Source organism: Capronia epimyces (assembly GCF_000585565.1).
Source record: "Capronia epimyces CBS 606.96 chromosome Unknown aczIQ-supercont1.3, whole genome shotgun sequence".
Lineage (NCBI taxonomy): Eukaryota > Fungi > Ascomycota > Eurotiomycetes > Chaetothyriales > Herpotrichiellaceae > Capronia > Capronia epimyces.
This window is the reverse complement of record NW_006912906.1, coordinates 2,326,965-2,350,354: the sequence shown is the minus strand read 5'-3', so window position 1 is coordinate 2,350,354 and position 23,390 is coordinate 2,326,965. Positions and strand designations below refer to the sequence as shown.

The window sequence follows — 23,390 nt, the reverse complement described above, 5'->3', positions numbered from 1 at the left end:
TGCTCTTATTCCTGCTCTTATTCCTGCTCTTATTCCTGCTCTTATTCCTGCTCTTATTCTGCTCTTATTCCTGCTCTTATTCCTGCTCTTATTCCACCTACACCTACGCCTACGCCTACACTTACGGAAGAGATCGATGCCCCCGACTTCGCCCACGCTTCCGGTTGTAGATACGGATACACTGTAAATGTCTATCGGAGCATCGTTGACAAATGGGTCGTTCACGGGTATATTTGCTCTTTGCTGTCCTCCTCCTCCTCCTCCTCCTCCGTAGAGAGTATCTCTAAGATTCAGAGAGAGGTAGAGAGAAGTATAGAGGTACAGAGGTACAAACGACACTTTACCAGTATTCCCTTTAGAAGGTAGCTTATCTACGTACGTACCATACCACCACAATTCACAACACTACACTACACTACACTACACACACTACTACGTAGTAATTCCTAGTCTTAGGTACCTAAGGTAGTTAGTTCCTCAAATACCACACACCAGACATTAGACACCAGACACCAGAAATTAGACACCAGACACCAGAAATTAGACACCAGACACCAGACACTATTATTACCAATCTCTCCTTCAGCTCACTCTACACCTTAGCACTCAATATCTACTTGCTCATTCTACACCTTAGCACTCAATCCCTATTTGGCAATCAATATCTTCTTGATTCATCCAGATCCAGGCTATGTCACGACATGTCACGTTATCTTCCCAATCCCCTGGTCTGCGTCTTCGTCTGCGTCTACGTCTGCGTGTTGAGCACCAATATTGTCCCGGCGAGTCATATTAGACATTGCAGTGTCAGTGTCAGTATGTACTGTACTGTACTGAACAGTCCTCCCTGCTGAGGTAGCTATTCTTGCTTCTCCAGCACCAGCACCAGTATCAGCACCAGTATCAGCACCACTACCACCACCACTACCACCACCACTACCACCACCACTACCAGAAGCTTACTTCGCTGCAAGACCATGGCCAATTCCTCAGTATACTACAGTAGGGCAGGTACTATACCTCCTCTCATCATTTCTTATTTCCCATTCCAAGTCAAGCTTTGCAAGACCATGGCAATGTCCTCAGTATCCTACAGTAGGGTAGGTCCTATGCCTCCTCTCATCATTTCTCATTTCCCATTCCAAGTCAAACTTTGATCTCTACTCTCTACCGTGCAATCACTCGGTTGGTGTTTGTTAGTCATCATTCATATCTGTTGGTCCTCGTTCATGTTGGTCCTCGTTCATGTTGGTCCTCGTTCATGTTGGTCCTGTTCGTCATGTTCGTCCTCTTCGTCCTCTTCGTCCTGGTGCCGGCAAGTCCAAACATTCCCTCAATCTTCGTCCGCACTGTCCACTCTCGGTCTCTTGTACCCTCGGGTCGATGTAGATGCAGACGTAGACAGGGGCGTAGATGAAGAGGGAGGACAATGATGAGACCGAGGATGAGACCGGCGATTCAGTCGTTCCGTCTTAACTGGCCCCCGTCCCTCAATCAGCTGCCAAACCAGCTGCGCAACAGTCTTGGTCACGGTCGGAGGCACAGCTCGCCAGATATCGTCGTACTGATCGGCCATGGAGCCGTAGAAGATAAAGTTGTCGGGAAATCCTTGGATGCGGGCGAGCTCACGGACAGTAAGACGATCGCGGCGAACTTTGTAAGAAGCAGCAATGGTCAGCGGAAAATCCAAAATCCAAACTCCAAGACCCAAGATCCAAGACCCTAGACCTAGGAAAGGGTCGTCACAACTGGGGTCAGGCCAGGCACTTACCAGAGTGAATCCATGGTTTGCATTCGTCGAATCCGTCGAGTATCGTGTCTGCCTCCACCACGATCGGTTCTTGACCAGCTTCCAATACTTGGCCTGTGTAATGATTATAGACTCGGTTGTCGCCCATCTGGCTAGGACTCCTGCAGACAAAGCCGCTCCTTGTGTGGCTGGGTACACGGGGGTTTGGGAAGCCCAAGTCGCCAATGGCATCCTCCACGGTCGATCTGGTATTGCCCGCCGCCAGTTCAATATTATCAGCATTCCAAGGCAACTCGGTGCAGTACGGGGATGCTATCATGGTCAGGATTTTCCTATCTTGCGGAAGACCATGCTCCTTGAGCGGGGTGAGTCGAACATGGACCGACATCCGTTTCTCCAGGAGATTGAGGATGCTAGATGATAGTCTGTCGATAGTTGAAACATGCAGCATAGCCGGGGCTAACAAGGCCACGATGAAATCCCCGCCTAGATGCTGAGTAGCCTCGTTTAGAGCCTGTAGGGGTTTCAGAAACTCGTCGAGAGATGCCATCTTTTGATTGTCCTCCGACAGTCTGAAGCAACGGTTCCCGCTGGCCAAGAGGACCACCTGTGGCAGCTCCTGTCTGGCGATTTGGAGCCGCTGGAGTCGGAAATTGATGTCGTCAAAGTCGTCCATGACTTCGGCCGTTGAACCGTCGTACACCAAACTTGAATGATGGCGCATCTGGACCCGACCCGACCGATCAGCGTTCCGCAATTGTACACACCGCTTTCTACATATACGTACCTTCCACGTCAGATGGCGAGACTCGTCAAAGCCGAGCGCAGTGCAGATCGGGAACCCTGCCTGGGCAAATCCTTCCGAAGGCCCGAGCACTCCTGGACTCAGCTCGAGGACCAGCGGCCTAAATGAGCTGGCGAACTTGGGCCGGCGCCACCGCTGCTTGGTTGACAGAAGATGGGATGCCACAGGCGTTATGCAGGCCATGTCCTCGGTCGCGGTGACGGCAGAGCGAATTGCAAAGCGGCAGAAGTGTCCTTGGATATCTTTTGTCCACGCGTTCACGTTCAGTATCGAGGGGGAGGAATGGCATTTCTGAGGGGCATTCTCTCACCTTCAGGAACCTCGACAACGTGGTCGACTTCTAGCCAGCTGGCAGCTAAAATCACGTCCAGCGGCAGCCACTCGGCATCCTGTCGCTTGGCCATGTTTTCAAAGCTTCGGAAGTGCAGAACCAATTCTTTCTCTGAACCCTTGAGACCCTCAAATGGATAGGTTCGGAAGAGGAGCGAATACTTAGTCACGAGTACGTACCGTCTGCCTCCTTCGGATTCTTCACTGTTCAAGCCAAAGTCATGCACGAAAAGAACGTACTCAGATCTCTCTGTGTCGTTGATGATGACATGGGCGTATTCGTCCACGAACGTTGAGTTTAGAGGCTCCCATTCGGAGCTTGAGCGAGTGGTTTCCATTTCCTGTCAAAGGCAGTCTGTCAGTTGATGCGTTCCTCACTGCTGGCTCCTTTCTGCATACCGTCGATGTCACCTGCCGATATGGCATGAGTTGCGAAAAGATGTGAGGAAGCTTCTCGTCATGCCAATTTCGCCAGCTTTCCTCATCCCGCTGGAGCCGTTGGCGGGAGCGTGCTTCAATCACCCCTTGGGGCAAGAACTTTGCACAGGAGGTTGGGGAGGATTCTTGTCGGCGATACATTTGCCCACTTCTGTGCGTCGTGCTGCTGGTTCGTGGGCTGGGAAAGGCGGCCGTGCCAGCTTCGGCACCTAAAAAGACGCCCGGTTCCTCGCTGACTGAGCCAGAGTCGCTGCCCTGACACATGAGGGTGTCACTGTCCGATCCGCTGGCCGTATTGTACACTGCCGTTGAGACCATAATTGGAGGGCTTTTGGAACAAGGCAATGGTGGCGCGCTGGTAGCAGCATCCAGTGGCGAGACTGGTTCAGGCGGGTGCCCGAAGAACGAACAAGCACCTACTCGCGACACCATTGGGAAGTAAGACTCCGTGCACAGGAGGTTGCCGAAGCTTGCTCTGGACATTGACCGGGGCACTCTCTGGCGCGGACAGGGACAGACTTGGCTGCCATCTGGTACCTCACCTGCATCAGCGTCATCTTAGCACATTGAATCGGCATATCAAAGGGGTCTTTACCTTGACGGTCCACAATATCGCGACACTTCTCTGAGCAAGTTGTCATGCTATGTAGTTCAACTTGGTACATGATGTCTGCATTGAACATCTCAGAGAGGACAGTGTTCTCGCTGTCAACCCAGGAGACACAAAGCTCGTCTCCTGCGTCCGAGGCCGAGATGTTCACTAGTCTCGGCATCTGTCGAACCCGTTTATCAGCCTTGCTCCGAAGCGCTACACACTCTCCCTGGCTCATTCCCAGGGGCCCGCGGATTTCTTCCAGTGCAATCTCGAGCAGGTCCAACACAACATGGTCACATATAAAGACAGGCCGCTCAACTGAGTGATCGTGTGTGAGTTGATAGTATTCACATTCGCTGGTTGCGTGTACGCGCTCGAAATCGAGCCATTTCTCGTGAATTCGCAGCCGATTTTCGTTGGCGGTGTACATCAAGTCAATCTCGGTTTCTCCGGCCTGGACGAATTCAATCCGGATGTTCTGCAGCTTTGGGTTCAGCTGAAATGACCCCTGCAACCCCCGTGCAACGTTGACAGCGAAAATATCACCGGGCACCGGGATCGGTGTGGAAGCGGAGAAGCGATGGGCACGTTCTTTATATGGCGACCGCACCAGAGCGTGCTTCGCGAGTAGTTTCCAGAAGCCTTTGTTGAGCATCATAGGTGTCTTCTTAAAATCCTTTGTGATGATATCACACTGCTGCAGCGTCAGTGGGGGTGACTAAAAGGGGGGAGTGGAGGAGTCACATCTGTAGTCATGTTTGATTCCTGACTCTTCGACTCGGAATAAAAGAACGTATCTGGGTGGAGAGATCTCAGACGCGCCCACATGGTCCGCACTGTATGCCGAAATGCAAAGTCATCGGCGAGGCAGATGTCAGGCGCCTTTTCCTTGTCCTGGAACAGCGAGATATAGCGATCAGCGAAGGCGTCGCCCTTTTCATCGATCGCTTCCTCCCAAATTCGTGCGAGCATCAACGCCTCTTCATTCCGGCTCGTGAGTAAATCCCGATCCCGGTTAATTTCTCCACGAATATAGTTGTAGCCGAATTCGTAGTTTCGCCCGTCGAGACTGTGACCGGACACTCGCAGGCCCTTGAGGTAGATGCGGCCTGAGAACCGTTCGTCAACAATGAGATCTCCATGGCCTGTCTGGACAATCTGGGCAGCATTGGGACTGTCTATTTCCAATACAACTTCAAGCCAGGCACGAAACTCCGGGAGGGAAATCTGCCGTCCTTCCTCGCCCTTGGCCGTTCCGATTCTTACCCTAACGTCCTGCCAGAGATTAGACGTGAAGCCCCGTCGAAAGGAACTGGATCGTTCTTTCTGCATATAGTCGGCTCTCTTCCTCGCCACCGATTCAGGTTTGGCCGGAGACATCTGACAGCGGAGAGTAGGGGAAGGCCCAGTGCCCTGAAAGCGAAACTTCCAGTACTGTGAGTTTGTGGTGTATCCGACAGAATGGCCGTTTCGACACATGACAAGAGCTGCAAGCTTGAAGCCCTCGCCATGGCAGCCAGCAAGGTTGTCGTTGTCTCCCTTGTCAGTGCCCCCCAAGTTCAGCATTGACGGAACCAGCCGAGCCTTGAAGTTCGTCATCTCCAGTACTCCTGTCTTTTTCGTGAACAGTATGTAGCCCAGAAGCTTGTTACTCGCCATCCTATCTCCCGCCTGGACGTCGGAGTGGACGGTGATGGCAATACGGCCAGGAGTCTCTTTCAGTACAGGCTTGAACGCACGGGGATCGAGGTTGAAGGTGGAAACAAGAGCATCCCGCCTGAGCACGGTCAGTGGACTATCACTATTGGATCCCGTTAGGCATGTAGCTGTGGCCAAATACTCACCAGTTCTGGTAGAATTCTCGAAAAGCATCAGCACGACACCAACTGCGACAGTAGTTCTTGGTCAAGCCTAGATTTTGAGTGCGCCTCCTCACAAGTTCGTCTTCGTTTTCGTCTCTCCAAAGGGAATCCTGGTCGATCATGCCGTCCTCATCCGACAACTCGCTACCTGTGTCTGACGACATGGTGCTGAACAGGTGGAGCGGGAATGGTTGAATCTTCCTTGTCCTCGGCACTCTGTGACCCGTGCTCTCGAGTTGGGCAGCGACAAGATTCTCTCCTTTCCTTTTTGTGTGTCTTCATGCCAAGGCGGGGGCGGGATAGAAGGAGAAACGAGGCGTCGCGGGAGTTCGCTTGGTGAAACGCGCCTTGTCTTCACTACTGGTGGTAGCCAAAAAGGTGGCGGTGTCCATCGGATGCTATCTTTGGCCTCACCTCACTTTCGACTCACTACCTACTTACTGACCGGCAGCCGCAGGCGCAGGCGGAGGTCAGGTGATGACGGGTTGAGACCCAAACCCAAACCCGTCACTCTGCTCCAGACTCACAGACTCCTCACAGACTCTCATCTTTTCGAGATGATGTCTCCAAACCAGTCCAACACCCGCTGGTTCATCAACACCGCCGCACCCTCATGACAATGGTACCCCGCGGCATCCTCGGCCGTCAGCCTGACATATGTCGCCTTGTCTCCCAGCGCGTCTCTGACCTGTTCCGGCTGGCCCTTTGTGAATTGGTCTTCGCTGGCCTCGCCGACCCAGACGGGACATTGTACCTTATCTTCGATCCCCTTGAGGGTCATGCCCTTCATCTTGGCTACCAACTCTCCGGGAGAAGCGACATTGAAGCTCCATAGACCCTGACCAATTCCCCAGCTCACCGCGGTGGGGGCCATCCCACTGGCCAAGAACTCTCCCAGGTGCGAGTCCAGTGCTTGAAAATCTCCAGAGTCCAGGAGAGCCCGCACTGGGGGCGGAAAGTGCGAGGCGGCGGCTTGATAGAAGTCGTACACGCCGTCAATCGCCATGGCAGCCGCGAGGCGGTGTTCGAAGGCCGCGGCTCGAACGGCGAGCCACCCGCCCATTGAGACGCCGATCAAGCCGATTCGCGAACTGTCCACATCCGGCTGACGGTACAGATAGTCTACGACGGGGGTGACAACCCGTTCCCACTCGACGATGAAGCCTAAGCCTTGGTCGCGTCGGACTGTCGGCTGGCCGGGGCCCTCGTAGGTGAGGACGTTGTATCCCCTCTCCAACGCCGCGAAACCAATAGCATGGAGCATCTCTTCGTGGGAGCCATCATACCCAGGCCCTATGATGAGCGCCGGCTTCGGAGTCGAGCGATCCCCGACTGTAGACCGATAATAGATGGCGGCCACATCGAAGCCGTCGGCCTTGAGGAGAAGTCTCTCCCCGGGGATTGGAAGGAGGGCGATGGCCTTGTCAAAGGCCAGGCGCTGCTTTTCCCACAGTTCATCACTCAGCGGGTCCGAAGCGTCGTTACTGGTATGCAAATAGATATCGGCCGAGCGAAAGTATGTCGCGGCTCGGAAATACGCGTCACGCGCGGAGACGGGGTACTTGGAGGCGTCAATCTGCTCCGCCTGGCCATTGACTCGAGTGGCCAGCTTGTGGAATACGCGGCAGACGCTTGTGAGATCTTCTGCCTGGATCTGGGCCGCCGCTTGGAGGACTTCGCCTACATCGGCGCCGAAGTATCGGGAGAGGCCCAGGATGCGAAGGAGCTCAAAATGGACGCTGTCGTCGGAGCTGAGTCGGATCATGATGCTGCTTTCTCGCTGGTTGACCGCTGAGAGTGAATGGCTGAGTACGGGGTAGTGTTTCGGTTTCCAGAATTGAGCAATGTCAGAAGGGAGGTTAAGAACCGTAGTTAAATACACATGCGTAAATCGTACGGAGCCTGAGCCCCCAGTGTTGTACAAAATGACACCATGACATCTGCCAGACAGGATACAACAGTACAGCCTCGTACACGCTAAGTAGGTGCCGACCTTTGATTACTCTGTGCTCCGCATATACGGATAGAGTGTTGCGCTTTAGACCAATGTGATGATAGCTTCGGCAAATCAGACTTCGGGGTTTCATATATCGAGGCAAGGCATGTGCGAACGTGGAGTCACAGCAGTTGTGGTTTGACCAGGTCGATCCGACAGATCCGTGCTTTTCCGGCCATGTTGATCCGCCTTCGATCAGCCACTCCATTCAGGCCAATGAGAGATTTTGAGAAGGTCGGATTTAATCTTCATGCGGGCAATTCAAAAGTCGAAGTGTGGAGGTCTAGAATAAACGATCTCTCCACGTCTGGACCATCTTGACGACAGAGATCCGGCTTCTTCATTCTATACCGAGCGGCACCCAAGGACCAAGTGCTTCCTTCTTGAAAATCGGGATTCCTCGCAGTCGCAGTCGGGGACTCCTGGGTGAAATATCCAGAGCCGACCAGAGTCTGCGCATATTCAATTCCCAGTTGCTTCGCACCCGTGTCGGCCACAGATGGCCACATGTTGCAGATGGAAGTGATGCGTCGGTAATAGTGCCTGGCGAACCGGGAGACGCCATCAGCGCATGTCAGTTTCAAAAGTCGTTCGTTGGTCCATCGAGCCGGACTGAACGCTGTATGGCCGGAGGTGGGCACGACGTCAAAGCATTCCGCAACGTCTTCTTGCACCAGAACCAGCTCGAGGAGAGCATCGATTGCCTCTGGAATATGTAGGCCAAACACGGATTGTTGCGACGAAGCGAAGCGCGCATCGGTCATTGCTTGGTCTCCGGTTGCTGACATTCTCTCGGCCATCAGGCACCAGAAGATGACTTGTTCCACTACACGTACAGGACTGTTGTCGATCCACAGTCCTCGCCGAAAATGCAAAATCTCCCTGTCAACCCACCGCTGGCGCTTCAAGAGGACACCAGCACACCACTCAATCATCTCCGCCGTCCTGTTTCTGATAAACGCACTTGCCACGAATTGCCTGGCGACTTTGCAGGGTTCGATGTCCACGCAGCCTATCCCGATCAGGAGGTTGTCGGCAGGAAAATCGAGATCGGGCTGCTCTTTGGCAAGGAAGAACAAAGCTTCCCGGTCCCTGACTGAAGGCGGGAATTCGGTCAAGACATTGCTCATAGCCGCGGGGCAGGGAGGGGCGCTGTCAACACTTGCAAGCGACCACGCTGCGACCTCGTCGGGAAATCTTTTCAGCTCCGAATGGTAATGAAGGAGAAGCTGGAGAAATATGGGATGGCAACCGCCTTCTTCTCGTAACGCCATGATCAATGCGGCGAGTATCCTGCCAGAACAGGTGACATGCACACATGTCGTGGAGCTTCGTATGCAGCCTGCCAGACAAATCAAAATGGTCAGGAGCGTTTTGTCATGCTTGATGAGGGCCACAATTCGTTGTTTGATCCACGCAGAGCTGTCCGGTTTCAGCGATGAGACATGGTGTTGGTCAGCACTCGCAGGGTCGAACATAATGGTACCTCGAAAGCAAGAATAATAAATGTCGAAAGCATCGTCACACAGTCCTGCCGCCACCAGGCAATCGCTAAAAGACAACAGCTTCCACACTTGATTGTAATCGACCCCAATGTCACCGTGACCAAGAGGCAGTGTGCGATATACGTCTGCGCTGCCGCAATATGCAAAGAAGGCGTCGACCGCTCTAATTGGACATGGCGCACCAAACCAGGCCCCGTAAAGAGCAGCAGGAGACTTGGTATTTGGCCCAAGCAGTGCCGTGCTCTGTGACCGCGGCAAGCAAAGCTTGTCTAAGACGCGTGGTACTTCCGAGTTCGCATCCACCTTCATCAGGCTCAAGATGGGAGCACTCTTGGATTTGTGAGGGCCGTATGGCAGCCGCGTTGAAGAGACCGACGTGGTTTGTGGTACGGAGCCTCCAGTTGGTTTACTCGATGGGTAGTCCTCAGCTTGTTCGAATATGTCATCCATAGACCAGTCCCCTTCGCTCGTTTGGCCGAGTCCTCTAGAGGCCTCAAGGCCCCAGGAGCGCATACAGGAAACAAGCTGACCCATCCTGTGTGGTAGGCGTCCATGCTTGGTCAGCCACTTCGACACAAGGCCTGAACATGGGCAAACCCGCGAGAGTAGCTACTTACAACGGGTAGAAGTTTTTCTCACTCGATAACTTCCCTAGAATCTCCTTCTTCGTCAGGCCAGCGGAATACCACTGGGTGATGTCGCTTCGGTGTCCAGCCCAGACGTCTTCTTGGACCAGCTCTGCACGTCGGGGGTTGCGTGGGCTCCAGGCATGAAATCGGCCGGTGGATGGCATATTGATGGTGCAAGCCTTGCTGATCAGATATTAGTAGCCCAGAGCTGAGACGACAGCTGGGCTCTCACAGGGCGTGCAGCTTCACAGCTGGTGGTGATAGTTGTTCCTGATTTCTGGGTTTGGACAGTTTGACTTCTGGTTGCGAAGCCATGGGTCCGTCGGGAAGACGCCCGGTTTATACCATGTTGAACAAGCAGCGAGAGGGGCTGCAATCTCAGTCCAGGCAGTGACGAGCCGATCCTGCATTGAGACTAGCAGGCTCGAGACATGGCTGCATAGACCAATGCAAGGTCCTAAGCATGAGCAAGGGGAGCCAGCTGTGTTGTACAGCGAAGAGGGATTCTGGGGCATCCCGAGGCTGATAATCCTGTGCAACAACAGAACCCAACGCTAAGTCGCGGAATGCTGCCTCCCGACTCATAGTCCAATTGAGTCGTCGGAAGGTTGGTAACGTGCCGGGATGATGATCCATTCGAGCAGGAAAAGGAACGAGAGAGCAAGAGCAGTCCAAAGACGCATTGCCGGAAATCGTTGGTGTCAGTGTCTCGTTTAAGCATGCCGCAGAAGCACTGACTCGTTGCTGTGGCTGGGATGCGGTGACAAAGCCGGTGCCTAGTTGCTGCGGACAGCAGATCAGTTCGGTTCACAACGCACCACCTGGATCGTCTTCTCTGAACCAGGGGTCGGAGGGGACAGCACCCTTCCCACTATGTCGTACCTTTGGCCGCGCTTCTGTGTCAGAGCAGGTTATATGTAAAGCAAACAACGGACTTGGTCTCGTTAGAGCAGTATATGATTGAGTTGAGTATGCCAGCGTGAACGAAGAGTTCTCAGTAGATTTTCATCTGCCATCACAATCCCTGCCTTCATGCACTTAATTAATACCACCGGGTCCGTACATCGGGTTGTCTTCAAATACGAAATCCTGGTCAAGCCACTGCAAAGCCTCAAGGCTCGACATCACTGAATCATCAAAACCGCCTTGTGCCCAAGAAGGCATACCTTGTTGGAGGAAATAGGGCGTGCGACCATCCAGCTGCGACTGCGGGGGAAGGATGACGGGCTCGGCATCAACGGGTATGGTCGGATCTAACTGCTGGCTTGCCGAGTCCACGGGCTTGAGATGGGAGGAAGCTGGTCGCTCTGGGCATCTCGGAGGGAATTCGTTCACTCCCGCTTTACCAGCAGCGGCGTGTGCTTTGATCTGTGTCATCACAATATAAAAGGCCCGTACCACTTGCGAGCCGGTTTCTGCGTGTACCTTGGCCAGCAACTCAATAAACGAGCTCAGGTACTCTTCAAATTTCAAGTCCTTAGTGTCGAGGCTAAATTGCCCATTTGCTTGTGCCTGGCTCTCACATATGGTGGAGAGTTTTCGAAGCGCCCATGCTGCGTACCCTGTGCGGACGAAGAACATGTTGGGCAGAGCGCAGACTGTTGCAAGATCCATAGAGAGCATGGCGTCAAAGCATGCATGGATAGCAGCGAGGCAGGCAAAGAGTGATTCGATTCTTGCCGCTGGGAACTGCAGATTCTCCCATGAGGAAGTCATATCCTGTACCGCCGCTTCACTTCCAGCTCCAGTCAAGGGCAGGCGGAAGTCATCTATATTATGATGCTCCGAATGGAGCGCTGACTCGTGGATGTAGAGGCTTACAATGGCTTCTGTATGGCGTACGTACGCTGTTCAGATGTGAGCTCAAGCTGAGAAGTCGACCGGTAAATACCGGGACAGAGTATCTTACGTTGTAGACTTGTTTCGCAGTATCGATGCCAATGTTCTAGCCGCTGGCGAAAACTCCCAACTTGGTATCGGGTTTGGGGATCGTTGAGTGTGACAAATGAGCCCGGATCATCCATAGCGAACACGACAGATGCATCTTCAGCAATATGTTGGAGACGAATCAGGTCGCACAGCCAGGCATCGCTGGGCAGAGCCTGCGGCTCCGATGAAAGAACATTCAAACATTCCTCGATGTAAACAGACCAGCGGACGAAGGCCGGGTGGCGAAGGGATATGGATGCACTGCACATAAGATCAAAGGATCAGTCCTAGTCTTTCAAGAAAGCATTGCAAGTTGCATACCTCGTTGCCAGATAGTAACATCCCAACCAAGCTCTTCTGCCCGCAAGTGACTCAAGCTGATTGAGGTCCTGGGTCTGCGCTGAAGAGTCTTTGTGAGATCGCCTCCCCAGACCAAGATCGAGCGACATCGTGCTGGCGATGTGCACAATTTGATTGAAGTTCAGCTCTCGAGCATATTTTGGCTTAGAGTAGTATAAAGTGTACATGAGGAGGGTCTGAACCAGCTCAAGAGATCTTTCCCCATTATACATGATACGCAAGGACAGATCTTTGGCGAGCATGTCGATAAGTTCGGTGGCCATGTTGGACTGGGTCAACCGCAATGCCACAGTAACAATGGCGAAGAACAAGAGTGGCTGCTGTTGTTTGACTATGTCTGCAGTAGATGTGGCCGGAAACACGATAAATGGGAAGAAATGACACATTTTCTGGTTGTATTGATCGAAGGCTAGGCAGGCGGTGCTCCAATCGAGAATGCCGCGGTTGAGGACGTCTGCGATGAGCGTATCCAACGCGCTGGGTGCCTGAGTCGAAGGAGAGAGTTGGTGCTGAGAAGCATTCCTGGTGTCTGCCGCCGTGGGAGATGCTTCTGTAGATTTTGTTGACTCCTTGTTAGACAACAGTGCAGTAAGGGCGTCAATCTTTCGTTCGAGATCGGCCACCCTGTCAGTGGTTTTCGGCCTCCTTCGACGAGGGAGAGACTGCATGACGCATTGCCGTCGGGCCCTGATGCATAGCTTGCACGCATTGCCTAGAGCCTCGTCGAACTCGCACCGGGTTTTCATTCGCCGGCAGGCTACACATGCTCGGCTCGATCTGGCTCTCTTGGCACTTGATGGCGTTGTGTCCTCGTCGCTGTCTTCGCTTGCATCGCTGTGCACGGTCGGGTCCTCCGCCGGGCCCATACTGTGGCTTGCGGCAGTCGTAAGGTGGTTGTCTGATGCAATGAAGAGTAGTCGGTACTGGTTGGAAATGCCTGATGCCTACTCTATCTCTTCCAGCAGGGTTTCATTATGTTGTCAGAGGAACGCTTGAGGTGTATCGTAGTATAAGTAAACAGGAGGGAGGTTTTGAAATACGAAAACGTCGACGGATGCCTTCGGCGAATTAGTTTCTCCGCACTCCGACACGCAACTGTAACTAGGTAGGTACCTAACTACTACTAACTCTACCTACTACCTACACCTACTACCAATACCTACCAACATAGCTACAGATCTTGTCAAGAAGGACCTTTCACAGCCTTTCTAAAAACGCCGCCAACTGCTCCGCGCCCTCGTCGCGCTGTACGTCGTTCTGTAGATGGTGCCCCGCCCCAGGCGTGATCGTCATCTCGATGCCACGATCTTCGCTCCCCTTTGACTCGCTCACGCCCTGCCGGTACTCAGCAGCCGTCTGCGTGACGAGATCGAGCGAGACCATCTTGTCCTTCTCGCCTGCCATGATCAAGACCTTGATCCTACCTCCGTCGCCACCCCCAAGGATGTTGGCGAGGACGCGGTGAACGTCTACGAAGCGGCTCGCCATACCGCCTGGCCAGCGCACGGACTCGTACTTGGGCATCCAGTGGGAAAAATCCTCGGCCACAGACATAGGGCATTCGGCAGAGAAGAATGCGCGGTGGACGAGAGACGGGTGGGAGAGTGGCGAGCGTGGATGCTGTAGGTGGAAGCAAGAACGCACGAGGAACCACGGGTCTAATCTGAACCAGTTCGAGTAGATGCCCATCCTGGAGTTTATTGGGATTAGGTCAGTCTTTCCCTACAGGTCAAGGGTGATTGAGTAGAGATTAGAATTAGGGAGAGAGGAAGAGAGGGAGAGAAAGAGAGGAAGAGAGAGATGGAGATACAGAAGGGAAAACGTACGAGCCAAAGTTGGGAATCGCCGCGACCAGCACCAGAGCGCGGGCAACGGCGAGGTTTTGGTCCAGCACACCTTGCACCATACCACCTCCAGCGCTATGGCCAGCGAGGATACACTTCTGACCCTCCCGAATCTCTACCTCGTGGATGGCGGCGACAAGGTCGTCCATCATAGCAGCTGTTGTCGTGGAGAAGAGCGTGGAGAAGTAGCCTGGGTCGTAGCTGGCGCCATGACCACGTAGAGAGATGGCGTAGCAGGGAAAGTTGTGTTTCTGGGAGAGCACCGTCATCCACTCCAGCCAAACCGTTGCTCGTCCATAGCCCCCATGGACGAAGAGGACGGGGTACTTCTTATTCTCAGCATTACTTTTCTGAGACGGTGAGGCGTAGAGCAGTTCAAGTGGTCCGCCGGGCGTCGAGACGTAAGAGCGCGAGATGTGGTCAGGCAGCGGGTGGAGCGTGGGAGGGTTGGTCCAGCGGAGGGAGAAGAGGCCTGCCAGTGCTGTGGCCATATCACCAATGTCTTTCTTTTGCTTATTCACCAGCTCTACGCGGGTAGTTTGATAGAACAGCATTCACTGCTTTCATCTCCATCTCCGTCCACGTCCACCTCGAGCACCACCAACGTCGTTTTAATTCCATGGTATTCCGCTAATTCCGGCAGAGGCTGAAGCCCAGCGACTTGGCCCTTGGGGCTTTAGGGCTTTCGGCTTTAGGGCTGTTTGTGGTAAATCCCTAAACGCATTACCGGCTTGAGGCTCCCAAGGTTGTGGGGTTGAAGGTGCGGAGTGCCGTCTTCTGAGAGTGTGGGAGAGTGTGGGGCCTAGGCCGGGCGAGTCAGAAGCCGGATGTCTGCAAGTATCCGGACATGCACAACCGTTCGGTATCAAAGGAGCGGTGTGACTCCGGAAGACCAATCTGCTCGAGATGTAGACATCGAAACATGTCCTGTATCTCTGTCAAAGCAAAGCCTTCTGACGACGACGACGGCCCACCCTCGGGCGCTGTTGAAGCTGCGTCTAACATTGCAGTCACGTCGACGGTCAATCATGTGCGGGCGTTGGCCCCGAAGACATTAGATTTCGAGTACTTCAACTTGATATGCTCGGTGGATGCACACCGGCTTCGTTCTGGTTGTTCACATCTTCGACGATGACATTTGTGGCTCGTATTTCCAAGCTGTGGCCCAGTTAGCATGTTCCTTGTTGAACCGGAGGCCATCTTTCATCTTCTAGTCGGCATGTGGCAGGGCCATTTGTGAGCCTTTGGCCGATTGTATGCCGGAAGCGAAGGACCGGTCCGCGAAATCATCGAGCAGGAACTGACAAGACTACTGCAACGGGCAAGTGCAATCTTTTCAACATTTCACCGCAGCCTGACTCACGAGAACAGCACGTTGTCCGTGACCACTTCCAGTCCCTAGCTTGCAGGCGTGCCTGTTGTATGCGTTCATGTTTTCATCCACAAACACAGCAGTATGAGTTCGAGGCAGGAAGACATCATGGTCAAACTCGAGGATCACGCAGGGGGCGTTGCTGGCAAAGGGGCCATTTGATACGCCGAGACACAAGACGCTCGTCCTGACTGGGAGTCATCGACAGTGGCTTCTGCTAATCGGCCCGCCCTGGCCGCAGTTGGAGGCTGAATCACCATTACGACAGAAGAAAATTGATCGCTGGTTGCCGCCGCAGAAAAAATCCGGACGGGATATATTGTACAACATCTTATACGTATGGCGGCCAATCTTGATGGCTCGTTCGGCGTCCCTTCCGGCACTATAACGAAACTGTACCAACGAAACGTCTTGGCCTCGGGCATCGTTCCAAAGCCTGAAGGCGCGTTGTCGTTTATCCAGGCTATCAGCGGACAGCACGCGGGACGCTGGGTTGGATGAAAGGGATGTAACTATGATCGGACGATTTCCAGACTCGGGGTGGGATTGGCCCCTTACGGCGTGTATGAATCTGTCGCCATGACAAGTGAGACCGTCGGACAGTGGCATGTGGAGGGAAAAGAGGCCCTCAACGAGCAGACATGATGGAGCAACAGCAATCGATGTTGAGGGGCGCAAGCCATCATTGATCCGTCCACATCCGGCCTTTCAAATGTCTGCTAGGTGTCCGTAGTTCATGCCACTCCATCTGACTCCCTGACATGTGAAACTTGAGGGCGAGTTGCAGCTAGAGAGATATGTAGAAGTATCATCACTGGATAATATGAACATCTCGCAGATCCATATCAGGCGACGGCGGCATGGTGTCCCGTCTCGGCTAAGTTGCCCTGCCGCTCTTATCCTTATCGTCCGAGCGATCCCAACTTTTTCCCGCAGTCGCAGTCATTGAGTCAATTTTAGTTTGAGGCGAGACCCCCCATCCTTTCCACCTCTCTTGCACAGGCTTCCTTCTACACATCTGGAAATGGGTGCAGGACTCCTTGTATCTGTCGATCCAGCGGAGATCCTGGGGTCGGAGCCAACAGGTCTCGCGCTTCCACAGGTAGCTTACCTGGGTCAGTGCCTGGTCGAAGCCACTCCCGACACCTTCGAGTCAAACCTCGCCTTTCTGCGCCAGAATTTCTCCAAACTCGCCATCGACTTCGACGTTCGAAAACTGCGGAGCTGGGATAATGTGATTGACTTGCTCAACAATGGCGCTTCTAAGCTCTTTGTCACCTCCGAACAGCTGAAAGCCCTGTCGCAGGAGCCCACCATATCTCCAGACCGCCTGGTCCTCACGATTTCTCTTGTCAACCCAAAGACCGACATTACCAAGCTCAAATCGTTCCTTGAGACCTACCCCGAATGGATGACTAGGGCATGGGCATTCGATGGAGACAAAGGAAACGAGCAGGTAGATGAGGTTCTGAAAGAGTTGGGAAACTATCCTCCCAGCCATGATCAAACCATCTTTGTCAGAATCACAAGCGAGGTTGAAGGCAGAAATCTCCTTCACGAGTATCCTGGAAATGCGCTCATTGTGTCTTCCAAACTCTTGACATTTGACCAGTCCAGAGAGGGGCACGAAAAGCTGATACCCGCAGCGGATTTGGTCCTTGCGGGCGCCATCCCTGACAGGAAAACCGGTCTCTATGCCACCACGGTGGTGGATGAGCGTGATGTCGCCCTGGGTCTGGTTTGGAGCAGCAAGGAGAGTATTGCAGAGGCTCTAAAGTCCGGTACGGGCGTCTATCAGAGTCGGAAGAGAGGCCTTTGGCATAAAGGAGCGTCAAGCGGGGATACGCAGAAACTCATTAACATTGCGTTTGACTGCGACAAAGATTGCCTGTTATTCAGGGTGTACCAGCAAGGCCGAGGATTCTGTCACTTGGGCACCATGTCGTGTTGGGGGAAGGCCTCCGGGCTCTCTAGACTGCAAGGCACCCTCCAAAAACGCAAGGTGGACGCGCCGGTGGGCTCCTATACCGCTCGACTATTCAACGATCCTAAACTTCTCAACGCGAAGATCAAAGAGGAAGCAGATGAGCTTTGTGAAGCAACTACAAAGGAAGACATTGCATCAGAGGCCGCGGATCTCCTTTATTTTGCACTTGCACGATGCATTGCGGCAGACGTCACTCTGGAGGATATTGAGAAGAACCTTGATCTGAAAAGTCTAAAGGTTAAGAGACGAAAGGGTGACGCCAAACCTCAATATGTGGAAGACAAACCACTTAAGGAACGCAGTCAGGCTGAGATCAACGGTGTCAATGGCCATCAAGAAGAAGCCGCTTCGATACCTAAATCACCCGCGGACCTCGCCAGCAAAGTACCATCTGGCCGGATAGAGCTGAAGCGATACTCGACCACGCAAGCTTTCTCTGACGACGTCCTTAAGGCTGCCCTCCAGCGACCCTCACAAAAGTCCAACGAGAAGATCATGTCCCTCGTCCACCCCATAATTGCTGATGTTCGAGCCAACGGCGACTCTGCTGTCTTGAAGTATACTCACAAATTCGAAAATGCCACCAGCCTCAGCTCCCCAGTGCTAAAAGCACCTTTTCCGCAATCTCTCATGCAACTTCCAGAAGAGACCATCAAAGCCATTAACATTTCCTACAACAACATTCTCCAATTTCACTCCGCTCAAAAATCTTCAGCTCCTTTGGTGGTTGAGACCATGCCCGGTGTTACATGTTCCCGCTTCTCCCGCCCGATTGAGAAAGTCGGACTTTACATTCCCGGAGGAACCGCGGTGTTACCCTCTACCGCGCTGATGTTGGGTGTGCCCGCCATGGCTGCAGGCTGCAAGAACATTGTGCTCGCTTCACCCCCGCGATCTGATGGCACCATCACCCCGGAAATCGTATACATCGCACACAAGGTAGGGGCTGAAGCGATTGTGCTAGCTGGTGGCGCGCAAGCCATTGCAGCCATGGCTTATGGCACCGAGTCGATCACGAAAGTCGACAAGATCCTCGGTCCTGGAAATCAATTCGTGACCGCTGCAAAGATGATTGTAAGCAACGATACTTCCGCTGCAGTCTCCATCGACATGCCCGCCGGGCCGTCCGAAGTGCTTGTAATCGCCGACAAGACCGCCGACCCTGCATTTGTGGCCAGTGATCTTCTCAGTCAGGCTGAGCATGGCACAGATAGCCAGGTCGTCTTGATTGCAATCGACTTGGACGAGAAACAGCTCCAAGCCATTGAAGACGAGGTGCATAAGCAAGCGCATGAACTGCCGCGGGTGGACATTGTGAGAGGCGCGATCGAACACAGTGTCACGATCTCTGTCAACAGCTTGAAGGAAGCCATGAAATGGTCCAATTACTATGCACCTGAGCATCTCATCTTGCAGATTGCCGACCCGCGATCTGCGCTACCTGACGTTCAGAACGCGGGCTCGGTGTTCATAGGTGGCTGGACGCCGGAGTCTGTAGGCGACTATTCAGCTGGTGTGAACCATAGTTTGCCCACGTACGGATACGCGCGGCAGTACAGCGGAGTCAATCTAGGCAGCTTCATGAAGAACATCACAAGCAGCGAGGTTACCGAGCAGGGCGTAGGCCAGGTCGGATATGCTGTCATGGAGCTTGCAAGATGTGAGGGTCTTGATGCACATAGAAGAGCTATGGAACTTCGGATGGAAAAATTGGGCCTTGTCGAGAAAAGGACTGCAACGAAACACGATGACACTGGAAAGCAAGATGCCGAGCCACTGACACAAGTCCCCAAGCCGGTTTCAGATGGAGAGAAAAATGGCCAGGAGACTCCTGAAGCTGTTTGAACTACCCACTGAGCTAGGAAATGTTTTGTACCTGTGGCGGGCATGCTTTCCCCATCCAGATCTCTGATCAGACTATGTCGATATTGAACCGGAGAACTTGATATTATATTTGGGCGTAACACGGTAGACCTCAATGAGATACTTCAAGGGCAAAGATGTTGTTCCGGCAGGTAGATCTTCCTTCTAGGCCCTGTTCTGGCCCATCACTCGTATCGGTCACTGTACCAGTGTTCATGGGTACCTCTACTCCGTACATGGACAGGATGACCAATTAAAGCGGCATCATTTACTCTCTCACACCAAGCATAAATATCTTGCCGCCTTAACATGTTCCAACCCTGGCGCAGATAACTCCGTACCAGTGGAGCATCCTTGGTCTGCGGTGGGAGTCATTATTTCGGTACATTTGAGATTATTACCTGCCTGAAAGAATTGAGAAAACACAATTGAGGAGCTCCCTCTACTCCCTTGCCATTGCTCGCCCTACTCTCCTACCTTTGGCTCTGCGGTCGTCAATAGACGCAACCATGGCCGAGGACTTGACTCCTCAGGTCCTCAGCGTTTTAGCATCCAGCGACGATCCTATCACCACCTCCGAAGCATTTCCTACGGCTTCTTTTGCCTCTCTCAAGTCGGTTGTTGACAAGCTCAGATCACGAGACTTCATTCAAGCCGAGCAAATCGGCCGGGTGGAACTTGTTCTTACCAAAGAAGGCCAGGAAATAGCGGATCACGGCAGCAATGGCGCAAGGGTCTTCGAGGCAGTGAGGGCATCTCTAGAGGGATTGAAAATCAGAGACCTGCCTGCCGCCGTGGGCGATCCCAATGTTGCCAAATTTGGGTCAGGAGACGCCTTTAAGCAGAAATGGGTTAGAAAAGACGGGGACATCCTCAAAGCCACCGTCAATCAAATTCAAGACGAAGTCCGGCAACAATTACGAGAGATTCAAGCCACCCACAAGCTGGAAAACCCAAAGGTTGTGGCAGATTTCAAGAAGAGGAAATACGTGGTCGAGGAGAAAATCATTGACTTCAAGCTCGCCAAGGGACCCAAGTTTTCGACGGAATTTGTGAAGGAAGAGACAGATCTTACGTCGGAAATGTTAGCATCGGGTGCCTGGAAAACTGTGCAGCTGAAACCGTACAACTTCAAGGCCAAAGGTACACCCACGGTGGCCGGCGCTCTTCACCCGCTCAACAAGGTCCGGCAAGAGTTCCGAGAGATCTTTTTCGAGATGGGTTTCGAAGAGATGCCCACCAACCGCTACGTGGAGACTGGGTTTTGGAATTTCGATGCTCTCTTCGTTCCTCAACAGCACCCTGCTCGTGACCTTCAAGATACCTTTTATATCTCAGACCCTGTAAAGGCCGATCCTCCGCGCGAAGATCCTGAGCCCACGCCTCCTGGGGCCAAATCAACGCCTCCTCCAACAGACAAGGATAACAAGCTCGCAGCGAAGAAACTGGACTTCAAGCAGTACTGGGAGGATGTGCGTGCTGTCCACGAAAGTGGCAAGTTTGGGTCGATAGGCTACAGGTATCCGTGGTCCGCGGACGAGTCTCTCCGCCTAGTCCTCCGAACGCACACAACTGCAATCTCGACCTACATGCTGCACAAGCTCGCACTGGATCCTCGACCCGCCCGATACTTCTCGATCGATCGCGTCTTCCGCAACGAAACCGTCGACCAGACCCATCTTGCCGAGTTCCACCAGGTAGAAGGTGTCATCGCCGACTGGGGCCTTACGCTGGGTGGATTGATTGGATTCATGGAGGTATTCTTCAACAAGATGGGGATCAAGAATCTGAGATTCAAGCCCGCCTACAATCCCTATACGGAACCCAGTATGGAGATATTCAGTTATCATGAGGGATTGAAAAAGTGGGTTGAAATCGGGAATAGCGGAATGTTCCGACCGGAGATGCTGGAGCCCATGGGCCTGCCCAAGGATATGAGGATATACGGTTGGGGGTTGAGCTTGGAGAGACCAACGATGATCAAGTGAGTTATCATTTTCCAATTCAACCCATCAGCCTGCTAATCCGGATCAGATATGGTGTGAACAACATCCGTGAACTGCTGGGCCACAAGGTGGACCTCAACTTCATCGAACAGAATCCCGCGGTCAGACTGCACAAAGATTAAAGCCTATCGAAGCGAAGACAACGAGGCTCCGAGTCAAATACGACAGCCACGGTGTAGAAGGAGCGGGCCAAAAGTTCTAGACCACGCGAAGCTAGAAATGATACCCTTTTTTGCTTCTGTACAGGGGGCCAGCCCATTGTTTCTCGCGCTCGCTTGCATTGTCTGCTGTAGCATATCTATTTTTTGGCACCGGCATATCAAGGCTTCCTCAGACCAGCGCTCCATGACTGAGGAAGTAGAGAGGAAAACACACATCGTACATCCAACGCCGAAGATTGTACACTAGCCACCTTCTGAAGAGCTGTGATTATCCGAGATCAAGAATCAGAGCACAGATACGGGTGGCACACTTACACTTCTCCGCTACAGTTCGCAAAAAAGCGTGAACACTGAACAGGGACCATACCATGTTCGAAGCGGTCGGCATGGACGGTGTGGTTCCCGAAAACAAACGACGCACTGTGTATAGTATAAAAACAAAAGACGCACGTGTATAAAATATAGATGTGTTGAAGTGGTTGGAATTCAATCCGATCTGATCTTGGATTTCTCTTCTTGGGGAAGTAATTTTTTTTTTAATTCATTCTTGATTCTGTCATTTGTCTCTGAACTGATTTCAGACCTTCCAGCCATTGAACACCAGACGGTCCATTTCTAGCGAAGAAGATCCCATCCAGACTTTCCGATTTTCGAGTCCACGTCGAAGCACAAGACCACAAGACCACGTCGAGTGGGACCCTTTTGCATGCACGCCAGCTTCTCAAGCCCGCATTAGGCCGTGACGGTGACGGTCAGTATGCCTGCAGAGGTAGACGTCTGTCTGCCTTCCCTCGCGCCCCTACTCTGCCCACTCTCCCAAGTCGCTGAACAAACAGTCTTTTCTCCTTTGCCACTTCTCCCTTCTCGCGGCCTTGCATCTTCTCCGCGTCTCACCCCAAGCTCCTAGCACTGACGTTGGGCGGATTTATCTCGTGGCCTGGGCGCTCCAGACGTTCTTGAGGAAGCCATCCTTCTGGGCCAGTCGGTTGAGGGAGTCGTCGCTCTCGGCGCGCGAGCGCACGAACCCGCTGAACGCATACACATGGTTCTCGCCCGTGTACCGGCCGTTCTCGTCGACCTTGCCGACGCTGATCTGGACGGAGGCGTGGTCCTTGGCCCGGATGATGCGGTTGGTCGCGCTGCATTTGCGGGGGACGTAGCTGGACAGAAGGCACAAAATCAGTCAGCATTTCGTTTCGGATCTCTCGCGCAAGTAGCGTAGCCTGTCTAGCTTTTTCACCGCTCCCCCCCAGAGAAAAGAGCCTGGTGTGATGTTTCCACCATGCCATTGGGGACTGTGTTGGACATGGGGGGGGTTGAGGGAGGAGGGAAAGGAAAGGTCCTTACAGATCGACGATTTCGCCCTTCTCGTTCTCCATTTTGGCTGAGTGTGAAAGATGAAAGTTGGACTTGGGTTGGAGGAGTCGGTCCTGGTCGTCTCACGGGTTGAGTTGTCGTAAGATTTGGTGTCGTCGAAAAATGAATGTCGTCGACTGGGCCGCAGCTCAAATGCTCGCCTTGGGAATGTGCGCGGTCGGCGGTGCAAAACGCAGCCGCCCGAGTCTTGGCGGCGAAATCTTGGCAAAACTGGAAGTCCGTCAATCGATGTCGACTCCAGCCGCTACTAATTATTAGTGCTAATACATGTATGACCGTCTATATGTCTGCCGCTTTTGCGACAGGGCCACTTCTTGCTGAAGCTCCATTACGACCTCGTAAACCATCATTGCTAAGGTATCAATTTCCAGATACCTGGATACCTAGTACGTTGTATTGCACCCTAGAAAAGAAACAAGGGAAAAGGCCAAATCATCCTTCCTGGTCCCGCTTGCAACAATGAACATGACATGACTTCTGCTCCTTCGACGCCTTAGACCATAGTCCATATCCGTATCCATATTCATGCATATTCATAGTCATCATTATTCGATCGTGTCCGTTTAACCGTTCCCGCGTCT

At 53.0% G+C, this 23,390-nt stretch overlaps 10 protein-coding genes across 10 annotated transcripts; 2 read left to right on the top strand and 8 right to left on the bottom strand.

Annotated features, from left to right (window-relative positions):
* Positions 1-1,333: 1,333 nt before the first annotated feature.
* Positions 1,334-2,426, bottom strand: A1O3_04127 (uncharacterized protein; the record flags this gene model as incomplete). Its single annotated transcript, XM_007734257.1, has 2 exons — positions 1,334-1,722; positions 1,772-2,426. The coding sequence occupies 2 exons, from the start codon at positions 2,424-2,426 to the stop codon at positions 1,334-1,336; spliced, it is 1,044 nt and encodes a 347-aa protein (XP_007732447.1).
* Positions 2,427-2,818: 392 nt separating this feature from the next.
* On the bottom strand, positions 2,819-3,641 carry A1O3_04126 (uncharacterized protein; the record flags this gene model as incomplete). Its single annotated transcript, XM_007734256.1, has 2 exons — positions 2,819-3,226; positions 3,285-3,641. 2 exons carry the CDS (start codon positions 3,639-3,641, stop codon positions 2,819-2,821), a joined length of 765 nt encoding a protein of 254 aa, XP_007732446.1.
* A 98-nt stretch (positions 3,642-3,739) lies between these two features.
* Positions 3,740-5,944, bottom strand: A1O3_04125 (uncharacterized protein; the record flags this gene model as incomplete). The annotated part of the gene is made up of 3 exons (XM_007734255.1): positions 3,740-4,612; positions 4,663-5,695; positions 5,763-5,944. 3 exons carry the CDS (start codon positions 5,942-5,944, stop codon positions 3,740-3,742), a joined length of 2,088 nt encoding a protein of 695 aa, XP_007732445.1.
* Positions 5,945-6,324: 380 nt separating this feature from the next.
* Positions 6,325-7,545, bottom strand: A1O3_04124 (uncharacterized protein; the record flags this gene model as incomplete). Its single annotated transcript, XM_007734254.1, has 1 exon — positions 6,325-7,545. The coding sequence occupies one exon, from the start codon at positions 7,543-7,545 to the stop codon at positions 6,325-6,327; it is 1,221 nt and encodes a 406-aa protein (XP_007732444.1).
* A 479-nt stretch (positions 7,546-8,024) lies between these two features.
* On the bottom strand, positions 8,025-10,074 carry A1O3_04123 (uncharacterized protein; the record flags this gene model as incomplete). Its single annotated transcript, XM_007734253.1, has 2 exons — positions 8,025-9,816; positions 9,899-10,074. The coding sequence occupies 2 exons, from the start codon at positions 10,072-10,074 to the stop codon at positions 8,025-8,027; spliced, it is 1,968 nt and encodes a 655-aa protein (XP_007732443.1).
* Positions 10,075-10,948: 874 nt separating this feature from the next.
* Positions 10,949-13,065, bottom strand: A1O3_04122 (uncharacterized protein; the record flags this gene model as incomplete). Its single annotated transcript, XM_007734252.1, has 3 exons — positions 10,949-11,757; positions 11,808-12,100; positions 12,161-13,065. The coding sequence occupies 3 exons, from the start codon at positions 13,063-13,065 to the stop codon at positions 10,949-10,951; spliced, it is 2,007 nt and encodes a 668-aa protein (XP_007732442.1).
* Positions 13,066-13,396: 331 nt separating this feature from the next.
* Positions 13,397-14,534, bottom strand: A1O3_04121 (uncharacterized protein; the record flags this gene model as incomplete). The annotated part of the gene is made up of 2 exons (XM_007734251.1): positions 13,397-13,889; positions 14,026-14,534. The coding sequence occupies 2 exons, from the start codon at positions 14,532-14,534 to the stop codon at positions 13,397-13,399; spliced, it is 1,002 nt and encodes a 333-aa protein (XP_007732441.1).
* Positions 14,535-16,439: 1,905 nt separating this feature from the next.
* Positions 16,440-19,247, top strand: A1O3_04120 (histidinol dehydrogenase; the record flags this gene model as incomplete). Its single annotated transcript, XM_007734250.1, has 1 exon — positions 16,440-19,247. One exon carries the CDS (start codon positions 16,440-16,442, stop codon positions 19,245-19,247), a length of 2,808 nt encoding a protein of 935 aa, XP_007732440.1.
* A 527-nt stretch (positions 19,248-19,774) lies between these two features.
* A1O3_04119 (phenylalanyl-tRNA synthetase alpha chain) lies at positions 19,775-21,393 on the top strand (the record flags this gene model as incomplete). The annotated part of the gene is made up of 2 exons (XM_007734249.1): positions 19,775-21,249; positions 21,300-21,393. The coding sequence occupies 2 exons, from the start codon at positions 19,775-19,777 to the stop codon at positions 21,391-21,393; spliced, it is 1,569 nt and encodes a 522-aa protein (XP_007732439.1).
* Positions 21,394-22,357: 964 nt separating this feature from the next.
* A1O3_04118 (40S ribosomal protein S21) lies at positions 22,358-22,811 on the bottom strand (the record flags this gene model as incomplete). Its single annotated transcript, XM_007734248.1, has 2 exons — positions 22,358-22,592; positions 22,780-22,811. The coding sequence occupies 2 exons, from the start codon at positions 22,809-22,811 to the stop codon at positions 22,358-22,360; spliced, it is 267 nt and encodes an 88-aa protein (XP_007732438.1).
* Between the last annotated feature and the right edge of the window lie 579 nt (positions 22,812-23,390).